Below are 26,737 nucleotides of genomic sequence, written 5' to 3' on the forward strand. Positions count from 1 at the left end.
CGACGATCGGGTCTACAGCAGTACACGACGATAAGAAAGGCTAGGTTATTGTATGCTCTGAAAGGTCGGTAGCAGTAAATGGGTAAGAATTCGTCATTATTTATTGTTTTTTGATAAGAAATTAGTCGAAACGTATCAATATACCAATGTAGATGATTATGATGTAGTTGATACGATATATTTATGCACGTAAATAGGGTTAAATTAGTTTAAAATGTAAGATTACTTCGTTTGGGCTTACTGCTGGCTAGCGTACAATAGTCTGCTAAGCACATACTCAGCAGCGCCAGCGGCTCAGCGGTAGTAACACCACCAATGCATAATCCAACTCGGCCTTCAGCAGCTAGCGGCAGTGCATTACACACATTAACATAATACTATATTGGTTGTTCGCTTGCGTTTCATCTCTTGAAAAACTCATTGTGTTGTTGATTTGTTTCAAAGTTTGTGTTTTCATTGACAATTTTTTTTAATTTGTTTTTTTTTTTAGAATATAATTATGTAATCCAAAGTGTACACTAAATAAAATACATATTTCTTGAAACTTCATAATATTGACCGCAAATTCTGGTAGTATGTACTGTAAACATTATCTGAATGCTGGTAAATAAAAACTCGTAGACAGACTCAAAATTAACAACTTAAATGCTAATCATTTTATTTTAGATTTTTGGTACTATAAATCTGTGAAGTTTTATCTGTTCAGGTCAATTTTTTGCTCCTGGCTAGATTGTACTTTAAATTTGCTAAATATTATTAGGCCACATATAAAAAGAATACTTGTTTTGCATCCCTCACTAGTTTGACCTGCCTCTGATTTTTTATTTATTATGTCAAAATTGGAGAATCGTCCAAAAAGATCATTTTAAAAATATTTGTATATATTATTATAATTTGTAGCAGCATTTTTTAAATATTGTACTATAGTACTGTACTTTTCTAATTTAGTTTCTAATTTTGAGGGCTAGTATGATATGGACATAATAACTTTAATTAATTTTGCACACTATTCCATTTCTTTATAGATTTGGTCAAAACTTTATTTACAAAGGAAACATTTAGTTGTTGTGCGGAGATTTTCAGGATTATTGTGGATAGCATACTATGCCAGTGTCTTCGCCTCCTTCAATAAATGTCAACAACCCAGGGATTTTAGAAAAACCATCATCTTTGTATAAAGAACAACGAACACAATATTTCAATCAGTCAGATTCTAGCCAGTATGCTCACCGTGAAGTAGCTATTCGCAGAGATTTGGACGATTACGCGAGGCCGCCCAGCACGTACGACCCAATGTATGGTCGTGGAAGCACAGTGACAACTACGAGTCCAAGGACTTCTCCATCTTACTTAAGTCTTAGGAATCATATTTCGCTTGCGAGTCCCACCGAGGCGGGACGTACACACTCCCCGGGTTACGATTTAAGAGAGACGACTGCTAGAAGGCGGTCACACCAAGGTGAGTAGTAGAAAATAAACTAAATTTGCATAATTTGTACGTACTATCATTTAAAAAGTGCTGTGTATGTTCTGTCATGATGGAATTAATATATTTTTCTAACTATATACAGTATGACTAGTGAAAGATAGCAATAATAACAGATATGAATTTTGTTTTCATGATACAGTATAATTAACGTTCTTTACTACAGTATGTGCATTTTCTTCCTTGAATAATAATAATTTATAAAGCACACATATCCACTAGGAGTGCTTAGGCGCTACCAATATACATAATAAATATATAATTATTAAGAAAAAATAACACAGTTTCCAATGTTTCTCACTCACAGTTATTATAGAGGTGTCTAGAAAACTCAGATCTAGAAAACTCAGATCTCAGATATATCTGAGTTTTCTAGATCTAGAAAACTCAGATATATCTGAGATCTTATTATTATTATAGTCCTTGTAATATTGTTGCTGTACTGTGTACGGCATGAAGTCCAATTTTAAAAAATAATGAATTTATTTTTGTGTTATTATTACCCCTCCTGATATCTTAGATATACTTTTAGTACATGAATCATGTTAAATGTCTGCCAGTAATAAAACCATCCTACTTTGTTCATGGTGTATGTATCACTAACCTAACACCTGTGTTTTGGCGCGTTGTTTCATTTATATCTGGGTATGTGCTGGATAGATAAACCAATCTACTGAGTGTTTAAGATGCTGTACAGTAGGCCTTGCTTGACTGATTTGATTCCTGCTGCCATAGTTCAATCATGCATGCTTCAACGGCCTAGCTTCAACCTCTAGCTTGCTGCCATAGTTCAATCATGCATGTTTCAACGGCCTAGCTTCAACCTCTAGCTTAAGAAATAAAAAAAAAAAGCCAAAATGATTCTTTTCTTGAGGTTTTAACAGTAATTTCCTTCTGACGTTTTGAGGTCAAAATACGAAGATTGACAGATTATTATCAAGATAACTGTAGGCCTATCAATATAGTACAGTACTGTGCTTGATTGATAAACTCATAATCTGTCCACAGAAATTCCACACCACAAGTTAACAATTTCGGAAACATAATATTGTTTAAAAATTTGATTCATCACAAAATATCTTGCACAATCGGCATTGTTTACCAGAGGTGCATCACGCATTCTGCCTAATAATCGGATATAATTACTGTATGTATTAAATACAGTTTAAATAAACCTAAAAAAACAGAATTCACAGAAAGTAAACATGGTTGTCATCAATGTTTTTATCTATTAAAACCAACATTTTGACCGATTTTGTTAATATTTGAGAGATTGGATTAAAGTTTGGGAGGCTAAAAAGTGGGAGAGTTAGGACGTCTCATTCAAATGTTGTGCCTACAGTATTTCTTCAGCCTTTACAGAGAAAAAAGTATAGTAATGACATCAGCTATTTTATGCTACAGTCTGAATAGTAATGAGATCAAATTGTCAAGGATTTTGACTCATGGCGTTCCACAAAATCTGTATTAGAAACCTAGTGTTCCGTATTGGCTATATTACCGTCAACTCTTAATTAATTTAATATTAATACAAGTCATTGACATTGCTTATTATTCAATGTGTAATGGGATCTCAAAGATGTTTAACTATCACAGGATACCATATTCTTTGCTGTATAGTACTAGGTAATAGTGGCATGCAGTGCCTATTTAGTCCTGATGGATTTTTTTGTGGTCAGATTTATATAATAAATACTGTAGATTTTGACAAATTACAATACAAGTGCACAGCACAGTATTTTTAAATCTAGCAATTTAGACATGCTCTATAAATTCAGCGTCTGATTTTTTTTTTATCAGCATTACATTGAGAAAAAAAATCTACATATATCTAACTATACTACTACATAATACTATATACTACAGTACTGTTACTATACTACTATACAGTATATTCTTGTGTTTACAGTATCATTTTGAAAGGTAGAAATAGTACGGTATTGTACACATAGATTTGGTAAGAAATGATGAATATACTTCATGTACAGTAGATAGCAAAAGATTATTAGCAAAAAAGACAAATCTGATAGACGGTATTTAATATAGTTTGTCTTTTAGTTCTGAATATTTTAAAACATGCACAATTTATTTGAGTATTTGTTTGTATATCTTGACCTGAAAATTAGAATTAGATTTCACTCACCATAGATAAAAAATAGCAGAGAGCAGGCGCAGATTTAGTTGGTGGATGAACCAATTTAAAAAAAATAAAATAAGACTATTTTTATTTTTCTGTAACCAGTCGAATCGTTTTTATAATTTATGAAATATTCTATAAAGTAATCTATAATGCTACAGTAGATCTGCCCCTGCAGAGTATGGATCTATTGTCTAGAATGCTGTGAATTCAAATACGGTATTCATATTTATAAACTTTGGACAATATATTATAATCCACCATGGACCGTACTGTACTTCTCTAGGTTAAAGCTGATTGTTGCAGTTGCTCTATATAGTTTATCACATTCTTCGTTTATATAAGTCAACTAATTTGAAATTAGTAAGTAATTTTACTAGTGTTGTCTGCACACATGGGAACATAACACGTGTGTAAAGCGTGTTTGTTTCCCCAGAGAGGTTTGTGTGAGCCAGTATACTGAACGCTGGCTTATTGTTTCATTAAACAAAGGCCTCATTATGCCTAGCTGGTGATACAATTCGGCTTTCAACTTCTATGACGCTGTCAACTGATAGCAGTAGAGCTTCATTGGAAATGAACTACTACTGTAGAGGCCTAGAAAAAAACAAACCAAACATAATGGGAAATGTTTAAAATAATATTATATGTCATTGTGTTATTGAAAGATAATAAATGTGTTATTAAAGAATTTAACAATTTGTTAATATTTTTTTAAATATTTTCAGTTTTATACTCTTCACAGTCAATATATTAATAACTGTTTTTTACATTTTTTGAACTACTTATTTTTGGAGTAAACTAAACATCATTTTTTGCTTAAAAATGATTGATAAACCTCCAAAAAAACATAGCAAACCCTATGAAAACTAAATACATTTTCAACATTTTGGGTTTCTCCTTCAACTAAGATTACAAACTTCTGCTCTAGGGTCGCCACACCATATGCTAGATAGAGAGTTGGCCTATTGCTATTCATCATATCTTAGGTCATGTACAGTGTTAAACTAGAGCAATATGTTTAGCTTAAACTTAACCTGTAACAAAGCACTGGACCACCAGGATATAAATGACATGTATGTCTTTAGGTACATGCTCAAAATACTACATAATAAAGCAGCAAGTCTTCTTTAACCTTAATAAAGCAGCAAGTCTGCTTTAACCTTAATAAAGCAGCAAGTCTGCTTTAACCTTAATAAAGCAGCAAGTCTGCTTTAACCTTATTAAAGCAGCAAGTCTGCTTTAACCTTAATAAAGCAGCAAGTCTTCTTTAACCTTAATAAAGCAGCAAGTCTTCTTTAACCTTAATAAAGCAGCAAGTCTTCTTTAACCTTAATAAAGCAGCAAGTCTGCTTTAACCTTAATAAAGCAGCAAGTCTGCTTTAACCTTTAAGTCTGCTCACAACCGTATGCAAAAATATTAACACCTATTTCTACTTGGTAGGTATATACAGTAACTGCTGTACAATCTACAAAACTATGAGCTACTGCATACGGTAATTATTAATTACTACAGTATGAAGTTCTTTGTTTTGGGTTTTTATTGTACTTTTATTGCACAATTTTAAAATATGAATTTATTATGTGGAAAACCCTGACTTATGTTAGTGTTGAACCAGAATCCTTGGACTAGTCAGTAAAAGCTAATCAAGATACAATGATGAAATACCTTGGCGAAGCATGTTAAGTATAAAACTATCAAACTAGTTCGACAAAAAAATAGTGTGATGTGCCTAAATAGGGTAGTGATCTGCTCAAATATGGTAGTGATATGACATCATCGTGTCCATATACACTATGAGCACATCGTCGCATTTTTTTGTCACATAAAGTTTAATAGTGTAGGCAAGGCTTGAAATGAAAATATGATTCAGACATTCAAGGACAAGTAAATCCTAATAATAAAATTTGTATTCATCATTTTCAATAAAAAGAAAATGAATGCCATATGCTGGAAATCCATATTATTCTAAAGGGAACATTTTAGAGTTTACAGTTAAATTACTTAAACTTATCAAATCAAAGCTATACACAAGACAAGTTTATACTTTATACTTTAAAACAGAGGACTTGCAAAATACATTATATCCTACAGTATATGTATATACACTCCATACATTCAATTATAGGCAAGAAAACTGTACAGTTACAGAGCACATGTTTGCTGTGTACAAACACACATAATTACACTAGATATACAAGTTTTATTGTAGAGACATCCTAATAACTTAGGGTATGTTCAGACCTACGGAGTTATGCTTTCGTATCACAGCCAAGGTCATATTTTAATGAGCGTCGTAAGAGCAAAGTGTTCAGATTCATTGCAACGAAGTTGCGTTACAAACGGATATGATGTCACTCGCTGGCGATTAACCAAACTCTAACGCACGTATAGACCTACCTTCGTTGTTATTAAATGTAGTAGTGGTTGGGGTAGGAGTTACAGGCCTAGACCGAACACTTGGGCTCGGCATTATCGATGGGTTGTCAGGCATATACCAACCAGCCGATCGTTTTGGGGGTTTGGGTTTATATTTGGTCTATGACCTAAAATATCATTTATGGCAGAAAAATGTTCAAATCCCGTACTTGCACCGGCTCCAGATTTATTTACTCGGTCTTTCGCCGCTTTATACGACGACCCCTTCAATTTCGTTTGGATATTAAATCCTTCTTTATGAGGATGGCCCATCTGCTAACGTGTCCGCCATCTCGTTGAACACAGACATCTTGTTGCCGGTGCTTTTATGCCAGTTTTTCACTTCCAACCGATCTCTAAACTCAGGGCTTCCCCACAATGAAATAAGGTATTTTACTTCGGTTTGTCGCCAATGCGCACGTTTCGATGACATTTTAAATTAATTCATATAATAATATTAATAATAATAATACTGTATAGTGTAACAACAAACAAAGGGTATGATTTTTTCGCATGTTCACCGATCACAACAAATGGATCAGCTTGGCTATACGATGAGGAGCACATGTCACGATGTGATGTGGCGAATATTGTAATTTGATTGGCTAGATATCTAACCTAGGTCATATTCATCGATGCGTGACTTTCGTATTGTAAGCGACGTCCACTAAACTCATACCTTGAGCTTTCGTAGCGTACGAAATATCAGTGTCGTACGAGGTGGCTTCCACTAATCTTTTCCTGGTTCAGACCTATGGACTAGTACGCCGCGTACAATACGAAAGCACAACTCCGTAGGGGCGAACAGGCCCTTAATGTACTGTAACCCTTATAAATATATAAAAGATCTAAACTGGAATGATGATTAAATTACACTCAGTATAAAATCAAATTTGGCGTAGAAGTTGACGATTTCATGAACAGTAGAGAATGGTGTAGATACAATACAGTTATTGACTTCATTATGATGCTGGACAGATAATAGACATCTGATTATCACTGGTAATAACTAGCCTTATTGGTCTTTTGTTCCCGTCACAAGTGTCCCACCGCATTGTATTATGCCCCCATTGTGTTCTGTCTTTTGTTTCATTGCTTTTAATTAGAACTTTAATAACTGTACAGTTTCAGAGAATTGAAATTCACTATACTGTTAGTAATATTTCTTTATTTCACAACAGCACTATAAAAAGAAACTAAACTATTATGATAGTTCAAGTTATTTTTTCTTTTTTTTGGAGAGAGATGGCTTTTACATTTTGAATGAAGTAAATGGCACTCATAATGTAAATTGCACTCTGGGCTCGCACTGGCCGATCGCCAAGTCGCCATGGGCGAAAACGTTTCCAGATTGCCGAAAAATAAAACGGCTACTTTATGACATATGATAAAATAGATAATTAAATAATCATTTTGGCCAAAGCATAAAGTCCAACTAAAAGGTCCATTTGTCGATCTGCAAGCATTTATTTTGTTCGTTATCACGTTGTTTACTTCAAGCTCCATTTTCCGTCAACTTGTTTCGTTGGGTTTCGTTGTACAAGGCGTCTCTTTGTTATTTAAAAAAGATGGAGATAGCAGAGGTAGACTGCACAGAGAGACAGACGTTACACGACACATGAATGATGAAGTCTACCCAAACTATCACGTGTTGTGCGCTGCACAAACGACTACTACGTAGCCAACGGTCGGCTAATTACCGGGATTGTCTATTTTTCAATAGGGGTGTACTTTTCAGATTAAAAAGAAACATTATAGTATCTTCGATGAATGACGTCTTAAACTTATCGAAATAAAAAATTTATGCGTTATGCATTTTAGAGTCTTCCAGTTTAATGTAGTTTCATATTTTACCCTTAATAAACTTCTCTCGTGCGTGAGTGTAAACAAAACAACATGCGGGAAATGGTAGAGGCTAACGGGGATTTAGCTAAATTACCGGGATTGTCTATTTTTCGATAGGGGTGTACTTTTCAGATTAAAAAGAAACATTATAGTATCTTCGATGAATGACGTCTTAATCTTATCAAAATCAAAAATGTATGCGTTATGCATTTTAGAGTCTTCCAGTTTAATGTAGTTTCATATTTTACCCTTAATAAACTTCCCTTGTGCGTCAGTGTAAACAAAACAACATGCGGGAAATGGTAGAGGCTAACGGGGATTTAGCTAAACACACACGTGCATCTGAGCGGGGCCGGCCGCCGGCTTCTGTGTTGTGTAAATAAATAATAATCGGGATAAACTTCTCGCACTGACAGAAACGCTTTGGCGCAGCCTTGAGGGATGGAAAGACGTGTTTGGCCTATATTATCTTACGTTCAACAACGATACGAGCGTTCGTTTGCTAGGAATTTTCCTCAATATTTTTAGCATACGATATACCGTTGTTGTACATAATTTTGTAGGCCTTGGCCGGCGGTTCTGCACTTTCGCACCTCTTGAGCATACCCAATTTAAAAACATTAACCCGCTGCGCGGCGGTGATGCTGAGTGACCGTGAAGTCTAGGACACGATTTTCGCCTGGGTACGCGATGGAAGCCGTCACACACAAACATGACCAGCCAAGCGTAAAAAACAAAAGTAACATAGCGTTCAGGGGATTTCAGAAAACTGTAAAATGTTTCTTTATTAAATTGGTAACTGTATGATTAAAAACAATTTGAACAATTGTTTTAATCATGTAAAAAAAATACAAAAAAAAATATTATTTTTTTTAATCATACAGTGATTTAGGCATGGTTCTTCTCAATGCCTTACAAAAACGTTCAGGGAACAGTGTATAGAACTGTTGACATAGATAAATTGACTAAAATGTTTTTGCCATTATATTTCAACAATTTTAAATTTTGGCTAAAAACCGATTCATTTGGCTAAATAAAAAAAATTTACTTTAGCCATTTTGACTATAAATAAACTGATTTGACTAAAAAAAATATTTTGACTTTCGCCAAATGGCTAAACAAAATGAAATGTTAGTGCTACCCCAGGCACTCATAATGTAAATTGCACTCATAATGTAATTGTGTCAAATAATAATTTGATATCAAGCTAATACATAATGTTCCTTATTAGTACCTTATTATAATGTACTATTATTGTACCTTATTATTGTAACAAACATATTAAGGCACAAAAACATTATATAATTCATTATATTTCTGCGCTAAAATAAACATGGTGATTTTAGCCTTGAGTTTTAAATTATAAAATGACATTTCTAAGTACAAGTCAGGGTCCAAGTGCAGTGTGTCTGGTATAGGGACCTCGTCTGTTGGGATGTCCTTCACCCTAACCCAATAGCCTGCCCTAGAACTTTAACAACTTTTATAAGTTATGGCACATTATATTCGGAAATATGCTGTGGTTACTGCTTATATAATTCAGAATAATTTAACCTGTCCTAGAACCTTAAATATTAACAACCATAATTTATTGAGTATATTAAAATAAAAGTCAGTATGGTTACAGTACATTAGGGGGTAGCCTGTGTAATGCTAAAATTATGCTTATTAAATGTATGGTATAAACACAGTGTAGTCATGTGTTTATTACATAATTGGTTATCCGCAACGAAGTTGCAGGATAACCTCTTGTGATTGTACGAAATCATTCTGTATGATTTTTGTGTAACGCTTTTCTCTAAAACTCGCAAACATAACATTTCGGTAACTATCTTAACATATTGACATTTACGTAACGTCGTCAAGCGAAGCTTTTCATGACGTTTACAATTGCGCAACTTGACTTACGCGCGATTTAACGATTTTGTCGTATTTAACATAGCTCGACAACCAAATAACATTTCAACTTGAAACTTTGCAAAAGTTTAATTTATATCATGCGCTAACTTTCTGTTGAAAAAAAATTGCGTGTTTTACACAAAGTTACGCGCGCACGCGCATTTAAAATTTCAAAATGCGCAAAATTAATTTATAATCAACTTTCTACGCGTTTCATGTCGTTTTAAGCATGTCAAAAATTCCCACGCGTGCGCACATTTTTACGTGTGCGGTTCGCACGTAGTATTGAAAACGTACTTTTTTCGCGTGATTTATATTTTTCCAGCCTTTTCTAGTAATTTTACCAAATTTTAAACAATTTCGACTTAAAGATACGTCATACGAGCACGTCGAATTGGACAATTTGCGCGCGTTTTTTATGAAAAGGTTAAAAAATTCGTTTAAAATATGCCTTTTTTAAAACAGTCGTAATTTCTAAACTAGACGGTCAACTTTTTGTGGATGGCATATTCTGGAAGTAGATGAGTTGTAGATATCGGATCAGGTATTAATATGGCTAACCGGACATTGTGACGTCATCGTATGGCCATGCGAATATAAAATTTTGGATTTTTGTATCTTTCGTCATAGCTCATCACATTGAATAGAGCGCATCTCCACTTATCCGTTTTCCATTTTCACCCCGATTTTGATTTTGTCTAGGTCAATCAAGTATCTTTCGCATGAGTTAAAAATATTTTAATTTTTTTGACGTCATCATGCCTAAAAATTTAAATCACGTGTGGCATTAATTTCATCTTTACAGTAAATTTTAATCTGTTATAGCTCGTAAGAATAAAATGTGATAATCACGATTAAAATTTTTTCTGGAAGCTATTGGATTGTAGATACGAAATTATGTAAAAATGTTGCCAATCGGATGTTGTGACGTCATCATATGGCCAGTTAAATAAAAAAGGTCGTATTTTCATCTTTTGCGTCATAATTCATTACATTTAAAAGAGCGCGCATCAATATTTCACGTATTCAAATTTCTTCTACACGCTAATACGTTGTTGCTGAGATAATTTCCTTTCGGAATTGCTACCTTCGCGTTTCATTTTAAAACCGTCAACATGTTAAAAATTGCAATAAATAGCGGGTCCCGTAATTTCACCTATTCTACACTGTATGTGATATGGATACAGATTATACTGTGTATATACTATACGGTATATGAATTTAAATAATAAAATTCAGCAATAACAACATATCATATTCTTCAGTTCAGGTCATAATGCCAACGTGAACACTTCCTTTTGTCCTCAACCTATCCCCTTAATGTTAATGTTGCACCACTTGCGCGGCGGATAACCAAACTCGTCAAAGTGACGAGTTACATGTCTAGTGATGCTTTTGGTTTTATTTATAGCTACAGAATAGTAAACTTATGTATTGTTTTACTTCAAACTAGACAATTCAAATTCTTGATACTTGTATTAATACTGTTAGACCCTCTTGAATTCAACTCGAGAGCAGGCTTGCTTTTCCTCCAGCTCCTAAATGGTCTGCTTAGGCATATTTCACCTGGCAACTGCATATTTTTTTCCACGCAAATTTCAATTCAATGGAATTGTACCACTTCAGTAAATAATACTGTACCTACTGTATGTCAGTACAGGGTTGGTATATAGACCATTTAATGACAACAAAAAAATAGCTTATCATTTTTTATTTTCATTAATCAAGCCATTTAATTGGCAGAGATCACTATTTTAGCTAATTTTTGTTTAATTCAACAATAGAGTTAATATGTCCTTGTCCTTTTGTTGCCCAGGCATTCAATTTTGTTAATGATTTATAACGATTTTTTTTCTAAAGCTGAATCGAAACTGGAAAAAAAATGGAATGAATTTTTGTCAATCTACTAAATTTAAAGTGTTTATCTGATTGTGGAGTAACTTATGTATATTATGTACTATTTATTATGGATGGATTCATACATATGAAGTCCGAAATAAAGAGAAATTAAATGAAATATCATATTGCCTGTATGATTTTCCACAAAGCCTGTAAACGGTGAGTACCTTTATTGGTATATAAGGCAAGATATTAAGCCTTTCAGGTTGGATTTCATGTATATTGGATTTACCAGTTTCATCAATGCATGGCGTACACGATAAAAGGCTGAATTGACCCGAGTTAAAAGTGCAAAGTATACATTGGCGTTGTATTCAAGTGAGCTAGCCTTAGCAATGATAAGCCTATGGTCCATAATAAGTGAGCCATGCTTTCCAATACAATAAATCAATGCTTTAGATTGTTAGGCTTATACCAGCTAATATTCTATGCTTATTAGTAAGTTGTTGTGCTTACATTACATGGTAGTATTCAACAATATACCAGCTACAGTAGTTATTCAATGAACGTTGCCCAAACTAAATTCACTGGCTACAGTACTTTAATATTTAACAAGCTTTGATCTGAATGCAGCAGTCAACAAACATCATGCAAAGCTAGTACTGTATTGAACTTAACAAAGCTAAATTCATTTAGTACAGTACTGTATTCAACAATCTCTAACTATCAGCTAGAAATTCACTGGCTACAGTACTTTAATATTTAACAAGCTTTGGTCTGAATGCAGCATTCAACAAACATTATGCAAAACTAGTATTGAACTTAACACAAAGTTAAATTCAGCATATACAGTAGTACAGTACTGTATTCAACAATCGCTAACTATCAGCTAGAAATTAAATTCTCAACCTCGGTAATACAGGTTTTGAAGTACAAATTGATCAATCTTGTCGCCAATGATCTTTTTTAATCAAGTATGTCTTTAATACACACATTCAGCTATTCTCAAGGGTTTTTTATTATTATTGATATTATACCATTGTTACAAAGCTGTTGTAAAGGATAGTCAGTAGTACAGAAAGTTAATGTTTTTGTTCCTCCTTATTTATTATTGATACATCATAATTGCATAAAGTACATTATATTATAGTGTATGCTTTATACCTAAAGATTTACCAATCAACTTAGAAAGAGTCTAATTTGATCTGTCTACGCTATCAAACTACAGTAGTTTGACAAAAAAGTGTGATGTGCACAAATATGGTAGACTTAATATGTCCAAATATGGTAGTGATATGACATCACCATGTCCGTATATTGGCATATCACATTTTTTTGTCATATTATATACTTTGATAGTGTAGACAGAGCTTTTGCAATTAAATACATGCCGACATGTCATAATCCAATAAGTCAATTTATGTACTGTGTATATGTAAATTTTTAGTCGGAATTGCTGTAAACCATTAGTTCTTTGTATTTTTATAAAGACAAATAAAGTTTCTTGTATGTAGTGTGAATAAAATAATGTCACAAATGGCAAATCTGTAGCTTGTGATTTGGTAAAATTACTTTTGTTGGACATGTCCACTTGTAACTATTGTACAGAAATGACCAGATAGTTTAGTTACAACTCAGCAATCTATCACCATGGTATTGTCATAGCAACATCGTTAAAAAACATAGTTAACGCTACAGTAACCAAATGATCATGATTTGAAACTAATATTAAATATACATATTCTATGATAAACAGGTCATATAATATATATAACAGTAGTACTGTTTATCTACCAAAATAACTGAGTGAGAAATACAGTACAGAAACTGGTCCTTGTAACCGTGATACTAGATCACATATGGTGGCTATTGACTGTATACAGTAAGCGCTTACGGACACTGCTTGTTGATGCTTAAAACAACATTACTCATGCATCCCACTAGACCACTATCATGTATATATATCCCTATTTTTATTTAAGTAATGGTAGGGAAAATGGTATTGGAGGGGTGCAATTCATAATGACTAGGTACTAGTCCATGCCCTGTCCATGTAATTGGATGGTTTATAGGCGTAGAGTACACGTTTCCTGTTGCATTTCTAATGCACATTCAACACAATTATGTTACCATGTGATTATCTAATAATGTTTATGATTAGCTACAAGAGTAAACAACACAGAAGTTTTAGATGTCTTTTTTAAATGGCAGTGATAAACAGTGTGAAATAGGCTACAATTGGCAGGATACATTTCTTTGGTAACTAAACATTTAGAAACACAAGAAGGAAGGAAGGAGATCTTATGGTTAAATCTTAGTCGTTGCCGTTGTTGTAGGCCAATACGCCTTTACACTAATAATGATATAAACCATTGATCCGTATAATTTTGAATAATGATAATGTCTTGGAGCCTTGAACTTATTTCAAGTATTGATAACATTAAGTTTATTTTGTGCCTAGCTTACGGTACCTGTAGTGAGAGAACAATAGCAAAAAAACAATAGCAAAAAATAATTGTTTGTTTTTTGTACATAAGTAAGAATGGTACATAGTACATTAGTAGTAGAAATATCCCTGTGACCCAGTGAAAACAGCGACAACAAACTTTGTGCGCTCTTCATTCCAAATATGATGATGTATCTCCCCCTCGCCATGTCCACTGGTATACAGTACCACTGTCTTCAGTTCTTTTGTACCGTTGCTAAGTTTCCAATTTCAGGTATAGGTTTGATTTGATTTGAATTTATTTGGAAAATCATCATAAAAAATACATACAAAGTGTTCATACAAGTGTACATACAAGGTGTTCAGCCAAAAACTGTTCATTTCATATTGTTCATTCGCTCTGTAGAAAAGGGGTTGGTTTATCCAGAGGAGTTGTACTCGTAGACTAACTACCACTGTTGGCCTGTGTCTAGTGTTAACAGTGGCGTAACGCAGAGGCCCGAAGCCCCAGCCAGTCAGCCAGTGAGCGCTCATAGACGTTACGCCACAGAGTGTTTCTGTTCAGAAAATGTCTTAATTCTCAAACTCAACAGTACAAAACTACCATTAAAATACTGTGTGTTATGGAAAAGTTGATTGTGATATATCATCTACCATCCAATGAATATTTTGAATATTAAAGTTGATAGTTACATAATAATGTGTTTAGACAATAAAGCATAATAATGATATGTACAATAATAATACAGAAGTAGTATTGATGAAGGTCACACTGAAATTAATATTTAGTGATGACAGAGATATGTGACAATGATGACAGTGATATGTGACAACAATGACAGTGATGCATTTATTCAATACAATATATTATCACATTCCTGAGATCACAATCACATTTATTATGTATTTTGTATATTTCAGAATCTTTTGGAAGTTCAAGTTATCAGAATCAAAACTCGCCATCGGTGGTGGTTGCCAGTCCACTTGCGGAAAATAGTGACAACAAGGTTTGTGTGCTCTTCATTCCATGATGTATCCCTCCCTTGTCCCATCCACTTTACACTTTAAACTAGCCTTATACATAATAGAATTCCTTGATATTTACATGCAGCCCTCTCATTCTTTATTACTCTACTAATAACATTCGTCATTCTTTTAAAATTCAAAATGATTAAACATTCTCCAAAGAAACAGTTGTTCAATACGAGGAACCGCTGACTTCTTTACTTAACCTAGCTTTAAAACAAAATTGTGAATAATGAAAAAAAAAAAATCAAAATCTACTTCTTCATCAGTGATGTAGCCACGAGAAATAAAGTGGTCCAGTTTTGTCAAGAAAAAGGAACAATCTCTATTCAAGCCACTGGGTTGTCATAAGGCCTGTGAAAAAGTGGTCAGGTTGAAACCTTACCAACCAGCTATGGCCATGTTTATACTGTAGCAAAACGACCAGTCCCTCCTTGTTCTATATTTTACTAAAAGCAATATAGGCTGAAATAGGTGTAAAATAATTTTCACTGTACTGTACAGTAAATGCAGTAACTGGTGAATTTGTCTTTCTATTGCTTGACTGCATTGCTGTATCAAAATAATATTATTACAATGTAGGAAAAATTATCATTATGCACACACATCCCCTATCAGTTTTGTGGCTAATGATAAATGAAATGATGAAATTAAATCATTAGTGGCATTTTAGTTAGTCTCTACATCATCAACAACATCATCAAATATTCATCATATTACAATTTATTGTATTATCTTTGCATCAGTTTCTTTTTCTAGACAATTTTTAGCAGTAGCTTGACGACATCACTCAACATTCAGTTAAACTCAGATTGGCAAAAAAAGAACTAAAATTCAAAATCTTAAATTGCATTTTATCTGGATTGTGACAGTAAAATTAAAGTATAAGGCCCTGTTCAGACCCATGGCGTTAGACCGTTTTAGCGTACAACGTTACTATCAAGGTCACGTTACACACCGCAGAGAAAAAAACGAGGTGTTCAGACCCATAGCGTACGATTATCGTTACAACGGAAGTACGTCATCCAGGTTGTTTCTAGTTGCATATTCATATGCTCTTACACACGTGTTTTCATCATTATTTCCACTGTATATAGGCCTAGATCCCAGCCCTACAATTATGACAAAATTTGCCGTAAATAAAACATACCTCATAGTAAAGCCAAATTTCTGTTTCTATTGTTTTTATTTTGTAGTAAAATTATAAAAAACATTTTAAAAACAAAAATAAAGCAGGCCTCGTAATGATGAAGAAAAAAATGATTGTTATTAGTCTATCCAGTCCAGTCAAATATATATATTCTTTGGTCCAGTCGGTTGAAAATAACCCTTAACTTGCTAATAAAAGAGACACAGCTCCCCTTGTTTGTTTACTGATTTTTTTAGGAGTTAGGGGGTTTTCAGCATTAAACTTGTCCAGTCTAGTCTGCCTTGTATGAATGAGTGACTTGATGTCCCACGCTAGTTTTTAGCTTGAATGAAATGCGTGAATGGCTCTAGGCCTAGCTAGGCCTAAAAGCGGATGGGATCGTAGTCCCTATGTTTAAATACAAGGTGCATGTATTTATGTCATTTGTTAGAAAATATAATGGTAATCAGTTGATAAAAGTTTGTAGCCTTTGTAATAGTTGTATTTGTAGTGTAGTTAGGCCTTATTTATTCTGGCCTTTTTGTTATTGAAATCCATCTCACACATTGACGATACAAGATGTCAGCCTAGGTCAAACCTTGTTTCGCGTCATAACAGGAAACGTTCTGATTGGATACAACATTGACTTACAGTAGCGTCGTACGCTAAAACGGTACTATCAACCGTTTTCCACTACAACGCTACAACCGTTGTACGACGCGTTGTACGCTAATCCCCAACTGTTCAGACACACATTCTTTTAGCGTCGTACGCTAAAACGGTCTAACGCCATGGGTCTGAACAGGGCCTAAGTTGATTATGCCTACTGTGATATACATCCAGTTAACTTTGGCTTTGAATGATTTATACTTAGCTTTTGTTTTCGTGATGCGGCACTCGGCTACGTAGCTGTCATGTAAAAATGTAGACTATTTTGTGCCTAGCTTACCTGGATAAACCGACAAATGCCGTATTCTTCTTGAAGAGCGAGATATACTCAAAATGTAGAAAATTCATTGAACACCCCTTTCCATAAATGGTACAGTCTAATGGACTGGTTTCTTTTCTCTATCAGAGTTATAAATACAGTCAATCTTGCTGTTTAACTGTGTTCAACTAACTGTAAGGCGGTCAAACGTTATGAATATACCTATGAAACCTAGTTAATATTGCATGTACATTACATCTAAGTTAACAACACATAGGTGTAACATTGTTACTGCTTTTAACTCCATTTTATGCAAGTTTTACTGTAGTGTGTGTACATCTAGAGAGGGAAGGCATTGTAGAGGTTGTGTTTTCATTAATTTTGAATAGAATATTTAATTTTTGTATCCATGGATGACAAATTGTCAGCAACTGTTAATGCCATACAACATCTGTCTTAGACAACACATAAACAGATGAAATTTACTCCTGTTTTATAGAGATATCTAAGAATTATTCTGTGATATAGAAAAGAAACTTTGATATATCCTAGCAAATGCTAACCTAGTTCTAAAATTGTTGTTCTTGATTAATTTTTCCTTTTCTATTTTATACATGTTATAAATTTACTTTTTATTGTGTCACCTTCTTGTTGAAATGTTGATACAGAACATAATAATACTGAAAAAAATTGATGAATTATAATAATTTTTCGTAATGGATTTTTAACTATAAATCATGAAATCCTGTATTTTATTAAAAGCAAAATGTAAAAAACATTTTTAATCCTAGATAATACTGTGTTCAGCATTAAATTTTGTTGTTTCAGTGTTAAGCTTAGTATTACACAAGTTTTCTAAGACTGTCTGCAGGCTTGGTAGGACACTATATCGCATGCGGTTTATAAGCCTACCTTTAGGCTTTTCCTGATGTCTGTTGCCTCAACTAAACTGATAAAACACAGCCTAGCTCTGTTAGCATTTCCTTATAGTCAAGAGTCTATTCCGTGACTCATAGGACAAAGCCCTATTGACCCGTCCATTTCTAAGGCCTCTAAATTTATATACAGCTCTTGAGAGACTTTCTATTAATGTTGAAAGAGACTATCAGTATAATTGTTTTCTTTAAAAAAAGTCTACTTTAGCATTAAAATTATCAATTATACTACATTCATTTATATTTTTATATATTTTAATACAATTTGGTATCATTTTATAAATAACTGATGTATATTTTCTAGTAAAGTTTTTTTTCCATTTTTAACTTGTGTAGTGTACAAACAATACCAAAAGTACAACTACAATAACATACATACTTTTCTTAGCATTAAATATCTATCTATCTTTACCCCAAAACGTCCTCAAAGTTCTCTGAAAATATTATCTTCATTTTATATCAAATAACCAATATAAAATCTGCTTAACTACTATCAAATTGAGAGAATGTGGAAATAATATTATAAGTATAGTTACAATTACATGAACTCTGTTCTACGTTACATCAATGTTGAACGCATACGATATGTCTTACATATTATGCATTAAATATATTCTACCAAAACCACAATTTTTTACTATTTACTTAAACTAAAGAATGAACTATGTGGAAAGCATTTTGTGAACTTGTTTTCAACTGGCCTTGTTCTGATAGTACAGCCATACAATTAGCATATCATAGCCCCGCAGCCAATAACATGATAGCAGCCTAGGATGTTGGCATTATCAACAAATGTAAAGCATTTCTTCAGTCAAATTTACTTTGTTAAATAAAAGCTACTGTAGACCATGTTAGAAAGTTAAAACACTGATTAAGAGAATTTGTAAACTAAAAACAAAGTTTATATTTTGTTGATATTATATGGAATAGAATAGAAAAGGCAGCCAGTTTATTTAGGCTAAGTACATTGTACTTTGTACATGACATAATGTGTGATAAAAAGTATAAAATATGTCTACAGGTTTACAAGGTATAGTAGTAGTAAGGTATTAATATGACTCTTTCTTTAAATCTGTTAGCTCTCAACAGGTGAACACATTTCAACAAGAGATAATAACATTAAATGCTTAAAAAACATTAGTCATATTCTGGCAGGCATGGTTACATTAAAATCACCTGGGGAAGTTTGAAACATGTAATGAAAATGTGATACCTCTACACAAAACTTGTTGTTCCATTTTAATAATACACAAACAGAGATTTGAAAAATTATTTATGAAAATAGTAAATATTATTATAGATTCAGTAACGTTTATTTTGTTTGTATGGGATGTGTTTTGTAGGGTTGTGGAGCATATTAATTATTTTAAACCAAAATAATCTTTTTCTCCAAAATAAGTAGTTAATAAGAAACTTGATTCAATCGCTTTTATGTTGGTTTAATAAGGTTTGCTGTGTTTTTTGTTGGTTTTTTTTTTTGGGGTGGGTTAGTATCTTACTTTTTAATTAAGTACCATCTTACAGTACGAAAAATAAACAAGGACAATCAGAAACTAAAGTGGCTAGTGGCTTTCCATTTCTTTATCGCAATTAAGTTAATTAATTGAGGTTAACAATGAGAAAAATGTTCCACATTCATCATTGATCATTTTATTCTGAGTTCATGCAGTTTACTATTTCAGACTTCACTATTTTTCTTTCATTTTTATCAGTTTATTTACTGACCTAACATTTTATCTTCTGACTCATTCTGTAACTTTCTGGCATTTATTATCTAAGTTTAGTTTGCTCTCGGCGGAAATTCATTTACCAACTCACGAACCTATTTCTTTTGTATTATTTCCAACAGGTTCATTTTACCTATTCATCTTGTGTTGCATTTAATTTAAAAGTTATTTTTTTTACCTAATTTCATAGGAAAAATCTTTTTTTTTACCAATTGCAACTTTAATATGCTTAAGCTCTGTCTACATTATCAAACTTTATGTGACAAAAAATGTAATATGCTTATATATGGACATGATGATGTCATATCTCTACCATATTTGGGCATATCACTACCATATTTGGGCACATCACACTTTTTTTGTCAAACTAGTTTGATAGTGTAGACAACAAAATGTTTGTGTTCAAAATTATCATGGGATGTTTTTTCAACTCTGAAATGCTACCTTCTGTAATGAAACTATACTGTACAATGAATCATTTCCAATGATCTATCAGTATTTTAAATTTATTTAAAATACAAGGCTGTCCAATCAGATGTTTGTATTAAACACACTGATTTAGCCACAGGCATACTACGGTACTGTATTCCTACTTTATGACCTCGGTTGCAGTTTACCTACAAGCCTTTATTCGTAAGAAAGGGAAATACGGTCTGGATGAAAAGGCGGCTCCGTACAGTCTATAGTCGTAGTGTCGTAGCCACTAGGCATGTTATCTTAAATGGGAGAAAGACTCTGAGATTGAGAAATTACACTTAAGTTGAAGTAAAATCAACTTTGTTTGCTTCGTTGCACTGCCTTCTCACTGTTGTGTAGTCTGTATGGATTCAAACGGCTTCTTACATATTCATACAATGTATATACAACTTTAGAAGAAATTCAGATTATGTTATACAACATTACTACATATGCGTATTGGATTTGGCACTTTGACTTTATAAAGACACATACTAAAAAATTACAATATCTAAAACTCTCAATTTGAAATGAAATTAATTTTCAATTTATTAAATATCAATAATACAAAATTTACAATTTTGCCAAATAGTTTTAACATTAACTTTAAGTATAATCTTTTTAAATTTTTTTAAAATCAATAATGTTTTGAATTGTTCAAAAGTATTTCAAACCTCTTTAAAACATAGTTATCAAATCTGTTTATAAACCGTGGTCCAAGTTTGAATGAATAATCACATAATGCTCTTTATCCATATATTTATAAGCCGCAAGAGTAATGGGATTTACAGTACGTCACAATATATACTGTATATTGTTTTTTGTTTTGTTTAGCTTAAACACCACTTTTATTCACATTTATCTCATCATGTCATAATATTATTCCTTTATTATAAGTATTTTTTTATAGAACAATATGCCAAAAATTTTTGTCAAACAATAGTGCACTACTATTTGTTGTGGTTTTTTTGGTAATTGGGTATAAACAAATTTTCATTTTACTGATTAAAATTAATGAAGCAAGTACATTCAGAGTTTAGTAGCTTTGTTTAATGTGCTATGTTCTTGAGGGCTTACATTGAATAATGACTCTTGACTTCACATATGCTAATGTAATAGCTAGAACATTATTGAATTATTTTGCGATAGTGAACTTACTATTGGATAGGCATTGAATGGAGGATTATTAGTGTCTGAAACTCAAGGAAACACTTAGAATTAAGTAGCACATCATTATCATGAGATTTAAAGGGACAGTCACCTCAAGGAAACTGTGACAAAAATCATTGATATTACTGTATTTCAGAAGCCCAATTTAAAGGGACTGTGACAAAATAATATGTACTAGTGCTTGCACGGAATATTTTCCCTTTTAACATTTTAAACGATGAAATACAAACTGTGAAAAATCATTGATATTACTGTGTTTCAGAATCCCAATTTAAAGAGACTGTGACAAAATAAGCTGTAATAATGCAGTGCTTGCACGGAATAATTCCTCTTTTAACATTTTAAACGATGAAATGCAAACTGGGACAAAAATCATAAAAACTATTTCTTAAGTCTAACTTAAATGCACTGTGACAAACAATCTGCCCTATATGCTGGTGCTTGCATGGAATAAGAAAGAAGTTGGTATAATTTAAAGGGACAGTAGGCCTATAGAAACCTCACCCTGAGTCCTAAAGGAAATGGAACAAGTGTACCATTAAGAAAATATGATATTGCAAAGATACTGGATATAGATTAATGTAGTAGTGCTGAGAAAGCAAACATCAATGTTACAGTAGGCCTATTGATTTATTATTTATCATAAGTTAGTGTTTTATCAGAAATATATAACATTTAGTATACTGCCCTCTTGTGTTGAACACATTAATTATTATTTTTTTTGTAAGGAGTGACAATTAGAACAGAAAATTGAAAACCAGCAAAAATATATTCTGCATAAGCCAAACGACTATAAGTGTATTAACATTAACTGTTGCTCGTCGCGGCTCTACCATCGTTTTCAACATGCCAATATTTGTACAATATTACTTGGGAGCTATTTGTTGAATTTACTATGGAAACCATTGATCAAAGATATCAATAACTGCAAATTATTCATTGTTCTTTCTTCTTTGTCGGAGACTGATATTTATTCTGGATTTGACTCTTTGTTGTGCTTTATCATAAAATAGATTTCAATATATTAATTGTAGAAAAGATTTAACTGATAACAATAACATAAGTTGTATTGTGAATAATAACTTAAAATAATATTTCCATTAACTCTTTTTGTGTTGCTGCTTAAATTTAAGTTCATTTTAATAATTATTGTTTCCATAACCAATACTATAATTAACTAATATATAATGTTGTCATCAAGCATTTACAATACAATTAACATTTTATTATATTGCATTTAGTTTTAACAATTTGTTTCATGTCTTCTCAATTTTTAAGAAACATGACTATACTATTATTTCCTATTTTATTCTTGTCCCAAAAATAGTCACATTCAGTTTAAAGAATCGCTTAATTTTCCATCAAAATGACATGATCGCGGTCATTAAGTGTTCTTAAAGGAGGATAGACTAAAAGCTAATCATCAAACAAATTTGTTTAAATTCTGGAATATGAAACTAAAAACAGTTTGTTTTATTTGGCCTGAGTCACAAGAGATATTTCAGTAGATATTAAACAATGTTCTAAACATGGTTTATTGCAAAATGTACTGGTTGCAAGTAAAAACATGATTCATCAACTTGGACTACCTGTAGTGCAGCAGGAGTCGACTGTCAGATCTGTGTAGCAAGACGAATGGAAACAAGTGGTTTGTGTAGACGGACGAGAGATGCCAGCCAATGCGTGGGCTTGCTTGTGTGTAGGCCTGCTTAGTAATCGCACTTAGAATTCGGGCTAAGATACCACATGGGTACCCTGCTGGTGGGAGTTTGTCTCTCCAAATTGCTAAGCTGGTTCAGTGTAGTTTGCATAACACACTCTGTAAGCGTTGGTGACCTCTAGGTCAGCTTGTTACTATGCGAATATAATATGATTAGGAATCCAAAATGGCAACTTTCTATTTAACTTTGTTTCGCTTTGACTTTTTTAAATCGATAAAACAGAAAAATTTCATTCTTACTGATGCTTAAGTATTTCAAGAAATTGAAATGTAATCCAAGTTTGATTGTTTAATTAAAGAGATTTGGATCAAAGAACTATGAATTCAATTAAAGCCAAATTGTTTACTAATTAATCAAGGATAAGCTTATTTTAAAAATTATTTTAGTGTTTTTTCTTTTTCACTAATTTAAAATTGTTCCATGATGGTTCCAAAACGTCTTGTTTTTTTACTGTAATTTTTATTTTAAAGTTTATGATAATATAGTAAACGTTTAATTTGTTTTAAAAAATTGAATAACAAATCTCCAAATGGGATTACTGGGTCATATACAGTAATTATAACATCTTTTGAGCTTGTGAAAAAACAACGCATTCACATTCAATGTTTTAAACATTTTTTAAGAACCATGTTTTGTTTTGAAGGTGAGACAATGATGTTATTTAAATTCAAGGTGTAATTTTAGACCACTTTGTTTTTAATTTTCCCAAAGGTGTTTTTTCTTGTTATAATAGACTTCCTTTCTTCCGATGTCCTTGACCAATGTAAGCCAATCATTTTCTTGATTTAATCTGGCGCCCTCTAAGGAATGTTTACACAGCACTGTAATGAGATTCTCTTGCTTCATTATTGTGGAGTTGACCTGCCATTGTGTGCAGCCAATCAGAAAGCTCGATGGATATGCAAATAAGCTACGACTCTATAAATCAAAATAGGGATTATCTTAGGTTCAGATATGGAATAGTCGATTTATTTTAGGGGAATGTTTACATGTTTAGGGAATACTATTGCTTGCTTAAGAAATAGCTAGCTTTAATAAATATGATAATAAATAAAAACAGCATATTGGTATTTTATTTTAATTGTTTCTTTGATTTGATGAAAAAATTATATTTTTGGCATTAATATTTTTTCCCCTCATATTCTTACTAAAACATTTGTAATTCCAATTTCCATTTTTGTAAATTTCAGCCTTTTCAGCATTTTTTAGTATATATAAACCTGAATAAATAAATGTTAAAAAAAATAAAGTTTTACAGCTTAAAATGAGTGTCTCCTTTAGTGGGTGATAGAGCATTGTATTGGTGAGTTTATGTGGTGCTGTATTTCATTAATATTAATTTATCATTAAATAACCACTTGTACTTTAGATAACCATCATCATTTATTCATTTGCATTATCATTTGGTTAATATCGTTAAGGGTAAAGTTATCAGGCTGTTATAATTGTTAAACTTGCCATGTGTTACCAGAACGTCCAATACAATTGTAGCTTTATATCAATATTACCCAGAATACACTAGGGTTGAAGGTACCTTAAAAACCTGGAGGAATTATGAGTATTAAAAGAGTTTTCTTAGGGTGAGTGCAAAGATGATCTAGTTATCATATATATATATATATATATATATAAATCAATGAAGTTGCGTAGCACTGTGTAAATTATATATAAATCATACTGTAAATTATAGAAACAGTGCTCATATTCGGAACATGATCTCATAATCGCGTATGAGATCATGTTCCAAATATGAGCACTGTTTCTATAATTTACAGTATGATTTATATATATATATATATATATGTATTTGAAATTAGCCAAAAAAATCATTATTTTTTAGTTGTATAATATGATAGTAATGATTAAATCCAATATTTTAAATATAGTTTTTATGTATCATAGAGGTACATTATAAAAATAGAGGTACATTATAAAAATAGATTTATGTAACGTGACATGTTATAGCCATGTTTTTCATTTTTGATTTGAGAAATTCATAGTAATTTAAGGGTTATTTACGTGATATGTCTACAGGTTGTAAATCAATGATACCGAACTCCAAGGGGAAAAAATGATTGATTATGACAGCCAAAAGAGAGACTTATCAAATGAACTTTAAAAAAATAAAGTATATTTAATTTGGTCTTTAGCTTTAGCATTTATTTCACTGTAGGCTAGAAAGGTGTGCTTTCAGGCTAGCTAGATTCATCTTGATATTGTAAGTTTTACCCGAGAACAAAATGGCAGTTTGTTTTTACAAATGTTGTATTTATCTAAAGCTTTGCCTACACTATCAAACTTTATGTGACAAAAAAATGTGATGTACACATATATGGTGGTGATGATGTCACATCACTACCATATGTGAGGGCGTGTGGCGCAGTGTGTTGGACGTTGGACTACTGATTGTGAGACCAAGGTTAGAATCCAACTCTCGCCGCATTGCTTGTATCCGTAGGCAAGATACTTTACTTACGTCTGCCTCTCTCCACCCAGGTGTATAAATGGGTACCCGGTTAGATCAAGACTCGACTTTGCGCTGATTACTAGCTGCATTTGATCCAAAAAAAATGACTGGGGTAATAATGTTCAGCGCATTGAAAGCTTGCTTATATGCGCTATATAATAATGAATTATTATTATTATTATCATTATAATTATTATTATTATATTTAATCATATCACTACCATATTTGGGCACACACTTTTTTTTGTTAAAGTTTGATAGTGTAGACAGAGCTTTATACATGTGATTATGGTTGGATTGAATTCATACAAAATCAAGAGATTTGAATTAATGAAAAATAATTGTGTATTTACATACTAAATTTTTTTTAAATGGATAAACTATTTTGTTGTAAATTAACGCTATATTTTGAACAGTTTGTGTAAACACCAAAGACATTGAAATCATCAGTAATTACAATTACATTTATGAAGTTATAATATAGGCACAGACAAAATTCTAAACTGCCCAGTTATAAACTGAAAATGAATTAATTAAATTAATTATAATATATATTTATGCTTTACTTTATTTTATTTGTTCATCTTCTGTGAATTAACAATCATATTATTTATTTAGTAATCTATTCCTCTTTGACATTCAATTTACATTTTTACAATTTAAACACAATTTAACAAAAAGTATTGTTATCGTACGTTGCTATGGTACTTTTTATTATATTTTTTGGAAAATTTTCCAGACATTTACGCTTTAAACTTCAATGCATTTGTTTACATTTACTTCCTGTTGATTATTTATCCCCATAAAAAATAATGGACTATTCCAAAAAGCCTGGAAGAGGTTTAGCCTTGGCATGGTAAAGGCTATGGTAATTGGATGGTATTCCCTTTGTCAATGCTAGGCAGGGTTGTTAGACCTGCTCAATAAAACGCAAGGGCAAATGCCCTGCAGGAAGCCACAGAAACAGTGAGAGAGCGCGCTCAATCTTATCGCACCGTAGTAGTAGCACAACAAAGAGAAAATCAACCACATTTTATGCTGCTCCTCGGTATATAATATGAAGGATGTTTTAATAGCATATGCACACATATAAAAGATACATTCTGT

General features: G+C 32.4%; 1 protein-coding gene across 1 annotated transcript in view; it reads left to right on the forward strand.

The window, feature by feature from the left end:
* The window catches only part of LOC140046134 (E3 ubiquitin-protein ligase RNF38-like), a 59,088-nt gene continuing 32,351 nt past the window's right edge, over positions 1-26,737 (forward strand). The window contains exons 1-3 of the mRNA XM_072090672.1: positions 1-82; positions 1,026-1,459; positions 14,993-15,078. Of these exons, the coding sequence (XP_071946773.1) occupies positions 1,105-1,459; positions 14,993-15,078 (441 nt within the window). The 5' untranslated portion in view covers positions 1-82; positions 1,026-1,104. The remainder of the gene's footprint in view (positions 83-1,025; positions 1,460-14,992; positions 15,079-26,737) is intronic.

Source organism: Antedon mediterranea, chromosome 4, assembly GCF_964355755.1.
Source record: "Antedon mediterranea chromosome 4, ecAntMedi1.1, whole genome shotgun sequence".
Lineage (NCBI taxonomy): Eukaryota > Metazoa > Echinodermata > Crinoidea > Comatulida > Antedonidae > Antedon > Antedon mediterranea.